General features: G+C 37.9%; 1 protein-coding gene across 1 annotated transcript; it reads right to left on the minus strand.

Annotated features, from left to right (window-relative positions):
• Positions 1-4,263: 4,263 nt before the first annotated feature.
• Positions 4,264-5,193, minus strand: LOC149949085 (uncharacterized). The gene has a single exon (XM_090169163.1). It carries the CDS (start codon positions 5,191-5,193, stop codon positions 4,264-4,266), a length of 930 nt encoding a protein of 309 aa, XP_090025289.1.
• Positions 5,194-7,076: the final 1,883 nt, after the last annotated feature.

Below are 7,076 nucleotides of genomic sequence, written 5' to 3' on the forward strand. Positions count from 1 at the left end.
AAAGGTACCGGAAAAATGAAAATACGGTTTAACTAACGATCTACTCGTGGACCCAGGCGACACCCAACTGTAGTCCCTCACTAACCGCTTCAAAAGGCGGAAACACAATTCAGACAACAAAATAGCTTGATAATTATAAGCATAAAGGTGGTACAGATAAATCTTTACCGCTGTACGGCAGCCTTCCCTGTACTCTGTCGTAATCTTGCAAAGGAGCAAATTAGGGTCATTTTTGATATCATACAAAAAATGGTTTAAATCTTTTAGAAATTATTACTATGTATTTAACGATGTGTGATAAATAGTGCTCGAATATTTTCTAAATCATAATCTTTAAGATTAAAGGATCTAGCTCTGGAAGCAGTCGCTGTAGGCGTTGATATCAGTCGCAAAATCAAGTTAAGAGGTACATGGCATTTTGGTTAGCTTGGGAAATACATTAAGAAACACATGGTACAATAAATGCTTCCGAATTTTATTTTTAACTTTTGTAATACCAAGCTCCCAAAAGTATCAACACTTGCAAAAGATTAATTTTATATCATCTATAATGTGTGATAGGTTCAATTTAACCTTCTTAGGTGGCAGCCTAGGCTGTGACTAGTTCATTTTTCACTGAATCTTAGGCGGAATTCACAATTTAAAGAAAAAATAATAATTTATATGTATAGTCAGGAGTGGTTCTTTGAAATATTTTCAATAACTAACTCTAAAACAATATTACTTTTAAGGTGTACAATCACAAAACTAAATTTGTGTTAAAATAATACACAACGGATCATGTTTCTCACTTCGTAAAACTCACCTTTTTATATCTGCTTATGGAAGAGATGGTTTTATATAATGATTTTTGAGGCACCAGTTTAAAATTATTAACAATAAGGGCAACGTTAAAATAGTTAGTAAAAGACGAAATCAAAATGAACCAAAGTTATTGAAATAGCGCTCAGAATCGGAGGGCGTTTTCCTTATGAAAATGATGAGAAAATCGAGTCAAATAAAAGCTTATTTCCATCCCCGTCTTTTGACGTGATAAATTGCACTTAGAAATAGCTATACCAAAAGTTCCCATGTATAAAAAAAATGGTTTCATAAACCCAAAAACGTTTTTTTTTCGGCATAGGAGCGCGCAAAATTGGAAATTCGAGATCAAAATGTAACTTCATAAGGAAAACGCCTCCAACATGGGGAGTTTAGCAGTCTGATAACTTCGGTTTATTTACTTCTGACGAAATTTAATGAAACTAACATTACGCACATTAAGTACAAACAATTTTTAAAACTAAGGATGTTTTTAAAAGATTGTGTACCTTCCTAGAATTTGCACAACATAATAAGGTAATAACAAGCAGTTAGGCTTACATAAAAGTTTATTACAATTAAATAAATTAAAATAATTACAATTTTTTCAAAAATAATTCATTATGAATTTGAATTTTGGTATGTAAACTGCGCATGTGCCAGTCACGGAAAATAAACATTTATAAGAGGAATTGGTATTTATTGCATAAATTAACAAAGGCTGGTTGTGAGTAGATAAAAAAATCTAGTTTGAAGAAATATATAGTTCAGGTTGTTATTCCTCTTACAAATGATTATTATAGGAAGGTACACAATCATTCAAATAATCAACATCCTTAGTTTTAAAAATTGCTAGTTCTTCAGAAATTACGTAATGTTAGTTTCATTAAATTTCGTCTATTACTAATTTTTTTAACGTTGACCTTATTGTTAATAATTTTAAACTGGTGCCTCAAAAATCATTATATAAAACCATCTCTTCCATAAGCAGATATAAAAAGGTGAGTTTTACGAAGTGAGAAACATGATCCGTTGAGTATTATTTTTACACAAATTTAGTTTTAGTACACCTTAAAAGTAATATTGTTTTAGGGTTAGTAATTGAAAATATTTCAAAGAACCATTCCTGACTATACATATAAATTATTATTTTTTCTTTAAATTGTGAATTCCGCCTAAGATTCAGTGAAAATGAACTAGTCACAGCCGAGGCTGCCACCTAAGAAGGTTAAATTGAACCTACCACACATTATAGATGATATAAAATTAATCTTTTGCAAGTGTTGATACTTTCGGGAGCTTGGTATTACAAAAGTTAAAAATAAAATTCGGAAGCATTTATTGTACCATGTGTTTCTTAATGTATTTTCCAAGCTAACCAAATTGGTGGATCAGAAAACATCAATACTGAAAGGTATAAGGTTTTTTCTAGGTATTTATAGATTAGGTTTAGTTTTCAGTTACAACAAACATTGCAGGCGATACTAAAAAGTTCAATGCCTCTATTTAAAACGCAATTATTTTCAATTAAATATTTTATCAAATTACTACTCAAAATTAAGGGTTGAAAAATATATACATAAGTTAACAGTCTGTCATGGCCTAAACGGGACGACAAATGCCATGTACCTCTTAACTTGATTTTGCGACTGATATCAACGCCTACAGCGACTGCTTCCAGAGCTAAATCCTTTAATCTTAAAGATTATGATTTAGAAAATATTCGAGCATTATTTATCACACATCGTTAAATACGTAGTAATAATTTCTAAAAGATTTAAACCATTTTTTAATGATATCAAAAATATAAAATTTCAAAAGTGTTGAATTTCAAGAAAATAGTTATTGATTTATCAAATAAAAACAAGGAAAATACCCCTTTTGTTAAGAGCTTATTTTAAAGCTCTTTTATTGAGCTATCTAATAGTGTATTTATATTTCGTGTTTTCAATCGCCCACATGACCCTTTAACCCCTCGAATGAGACCCCCAAAAATAAAAATGTACATTTTGACATCCAATAACCTGGTATCAATTCTAGTTCGGACTATATAAAGATTATGTTATTTTGTTAAAATAAAATATATTTATAAAAAGTTATTAAACTTAAAGCGAAGGGGTACTGAAATCGAGGTACGATATACCAAAAAATGTGGGGTTTCGGTTTAACTGTGTTTATTCTAAAACTTCTCAATATTTTCAGCTAAAACCTTGGATATCACCGTTTTTAATACAGATCTATCTGTGTTTAAAATTTAAAAAAAATCGATTGACCCATGGTGACATTAGTGGTCGAAATCATATGGAATGACCCAGGGGCTATTCACCAATCCCCCTAAACATTGTGCCTTGCAAATGCAACCACTATGCACCACAGTCGAATTATTATGCACCATAATAGTTAGCGGGAAAAAAATAATTTTTAAATTTGAGGTCTCATTTTTCACTTTTTCACGGGGACAGAGATAAGGAATCCCCCCTTTCACCAATCGCCCTGAAATTGGTGCCAATCAATGGCACCCATTACCCACCATTATTCACCACAGTCGATTTATTATGCACCATAATAGTTAGCGGGGAAATCTTTTTTGAAATTTAGGCTTTCCATTTTCAATTTTTAGCTGGGGAAAAATAACGGCTGCTCGCCCCACTTTTAATAATCGCCCTAAAAATGGCACCATTCAATCGCACCCATTATACCCTATTCAGGCGAGGCTATAAAACTGGGTTCAGTAAACCAAAGTTAAATTTTTATAGCAAATTTCAGTATAGCTAAATAAGCTCTGGTGTTAAAAACGGGATCTAAACCCGGGTTTATAAGCCTCGTCTGTAAAGAGTATAACGCACCATGGTCATTATAGGTTAATTAAGATACTAAATGGGGGGCTTGATTAACCGTAGCCCCCCTTTTTATCTATCGACCTAAAAAGTGTGCCATTAAAACGCATCCATTACGCACCACAGAAAAATTTTTACGCACCATACTAGTTAACGAATTTAAAATATTTTTAAAAAATTTGTCATTTGTGAATTTTTAAAATTAAACGCGGGGGCTAGATTCACCTCAGCCCCGGAACTATTATCCATAATGCATTTCGCGGTGACGCTCGTGGAAATCACTTCACGTTATTTATTGAATGCACTGTGGATGCTTGTGCTAAATACGCTTCACGTATTTTGTCCCTCGTTTTGGATCAGCCCCCGTACGGGGGTTTGCTCCACCTTGACCCGTTTCGGCTCGGAATATTTTTTGAGATAACGTTATATGGGAATTCCAAAGTTTTATTTTTGTTTTTGTTGAAAATGGATATTTGAAACTTTGACGGGAGTAAAGCCCCTTTTCGCGGGTTGGTGTTAAAACAGGAGGCGGTCGTAAATGGTATGGAACCGCTTTAAAACAAGGCAAGCTACAAAGTGCATAGGGTGGTGGGGTACGAGATACTCACAATTTGTTAATACGACCTTAGGTCAGTTTTAAAAACGAATTTGTTTTCGACTTTTGAACATAGACTTTGATTCGACGACAGATTACACATTTTCCAATGATTTTCTTTACCAGCTGACGACCCTTTGGTTTCCATAACTCCTCTCTTAGTTGCGTTAAGGTACTATTCAAGCATCGATGCATTGTTGCGACGTGGATTTCTCTGATAAGGAGCTCCGCTAATCTGTGCTGCGATGGAATTATGTACGGGTGTTTGACTGGAAATTCGAGCGTTGAGTTATGGAGTCGTTCTCCCACACGTAGAAGATCTCCCTGAAGTAATGGAGTGAACTGAGCGATCTTGGAAGTTTTTAACAGTGGTTGTTTCTCTCTTAGTCTCGTCATTTCTTCGGAAAGTGCCTGATTCTGAGCTTCCTGGATCCGTAGTTGGCGAGCGTTGTCAATTTCAGAAGCATTCAGTGGGCCATTACTCCTTAATGGCAGTTTTCTAGAGTTATATTTGAAACGGAATATCCAGGTGGTTACGCGAACTGCTCTCTGCAATGAACTGTAGTCTTCAAGGTTAAGGACAGGCTCGAGCTCTTGAACGTGGTTCGGTAGTTGGCAAATGATTCGTCTCTCCGCTTCTACTTGAATATCGGCAACGGCAGAATTCTCTACGCTCGTGATCCACAAACGCTTTTCTTGTATTAGCCAGGGCGGTCCTTGCCACCAGAAGTTGTTGGTTATCAGTTCATCTAGGCTACATCCGCGTGAAGGGCAGTCGGCGGGATTAGTCTTTCCGGCACAATGGCTCCAAGATGACGGCTCCGTTAGATCATGGATCTCGGCTACTCGATTGGCAATGAATGGCTCCCATTCCCTCGCTGCACGTCGAATCCAACTAATTACTATGGTTGAGTCGGACCAGCAATGATACTTGGTGATTTTCCCTTCAAACACATCCATGGTATACTTCAATAGATGGGCCCCAATTAGCGCTGCTATCAATTCTAAACGTGTTATCTTCATTCCTTTGATCGGGGCAACTCGTGTCTTTGATGCTATAAGGCTGACTCCCATGATTCCCTTCGATGCCTCACATCGTAAATTGGTGACTGCTCCATATGCTTGTTTGCTGGCGTCACAGAAAACATGTATATCATTTGAGCAGATTTCTCCTGGGAATTTTTACTTGTGGCAGACTTGATAATTCGAGACACCATTGATTCCATTCTAGTTTGAGCTTTTGTGGTAACTTGGTATCCCAGTCGATACCTTCTATCGAAAATTTTCGAAACAGGCACTGGACTCTTATCAGGAATGGCGAGAGGAAACTAATTGGGTCGAATACTCGGGGGGCAGCTTGCAAGACGCTTCTTTTGGAATTCTTTTTGGTCTTTTAAAACTCCAATAACGCCGATACATCGAAACTCAGGCGATCAGTCTGTGGGTCCCAAGAAATCCCCAGAACTTTCAGCGACAGTGACGATGCATCCACAGGAACCGGCAAGGATTTCTCCTTATTTCCTTGATCTGGCCAACATTGCGAAAGCTCGATTGAGTTGGATACCCACTTTCTCAGGTTCATGCCAGCCTGAGCCATGATTTCTTTTGATTTATAGTATAGAGTCTTCGCTGATTCGATACTAGGCATGCTGTTAACCAAGTCATCTACATAAAGGCTTTTCAGGAGTTCCCTACAGGTCTCTGGATATAGATCTTCATATTTAGCGATGTGGTATTTTAAGGTAGCTGCCTACGGGAAAGGACTTGAGGTGATTCCGAAGACGACTCTGGCCATCCGACAATGAATGAATCTGAAGCTTTCGCTTTCGCTCGGCAGTGCTTTTATCCACAGGAATCTTGTGAATTATCGGTCTTGGGGAGACAACGCTATCATTAGAAATGCCTTCTCTATGTCTGCCATAACCGCTATCTTCCCTCTTCGGAACATCATTAAGAAAACAAGCAACTCTAGGTTTAAGTTTGGGCCAGGAATGAGCAAAGAGTTGAGCGATGGTTGTCGCCTTTCGTGAGCCGCTGCATCGTAGAGGATTCGTAACTTGGTCGTCTTTTATCGTCTCTGATTACTGGGAAATGAGGAATGTAGTGGTACCTCATAACGTCCCTCTCGGAATTTAATTGTAGAGTGAGGTTTGGCTATAGCTTCCTCGTCGATTTTCGCAGAAGTTTTTTCTGCTTGGATTCCCAGTGCGTCAAGCTCCCAGAATGCTTTCAGGCTAGTATTGATTTCTTCGATTTCAACAGTTTCCGACATCACGACCACGGCTTGTGCAAAAATACTGGAGGCCAGGGGCGCCGGACCTTATACTGCCCATCCTAGCCTGCTTTCCAGTGCGACGAAGGACTCGTTGATTCGGTGAATTACCCCTGTGACGATTGTCCAATAGTAATCCGCAGCGATCAGCATGGATAACTCTTTCTTTACCGGTTGGCCTTGAACTTCTTCAATATCTGCTAGCTGAACTCCTTTTCGAGCCATCTGTTGCTGGATATCTTCGCCTGGCATACTGATGGCGGTTCCCAGTATCTTCGGGTTTTCAAAGACTATTAGCTTGAAACGGCTTGCAGTATCATTGAGGTTTCTCAGGACCACTTCAAATTTTCTTCGGATAGAATTACTCGACTTGTCGCTTTCAAAACCTCCGACGGCTATGACTCCTTGCCCTACGACTGTTAGATTAAGCCTTTCTACCACGTCTTGGGTAGTGAACGACATCTGAGCCCCATTGTCACACGACGATGGTTTGTAGAAGAACTTGGCCGTTATGTGGATCATGTGCTGGACAAACTGCTGCCATTGATACTGTCGGCGTTGCCCCTACAGT

Source organism: Leiobunum rupestre, chromosome 3 (assembly GCF_980474605.1).
Source record: "Leiobunum rupestre chromosome 3, qqLeiRupe1.1.hap1, whole genome shotgun sequence".
Lineage (NCBI taxonomy): Eukaryota > Metazoa > Arthropoda > Arachnida > Opiliones > Sclerosomatidae > Leiobunum > Leiobunum rupestre.

Excerpts from the sequence above, each read along its gene's own strand:
- LOC149949085 (XM_090169163.1), bottom strand. The coding sequence starts at position 5,193 with ATGGATGTGTTTGAAGGGAAAATCACCAAGTATCATTGCTGGTCCGAC.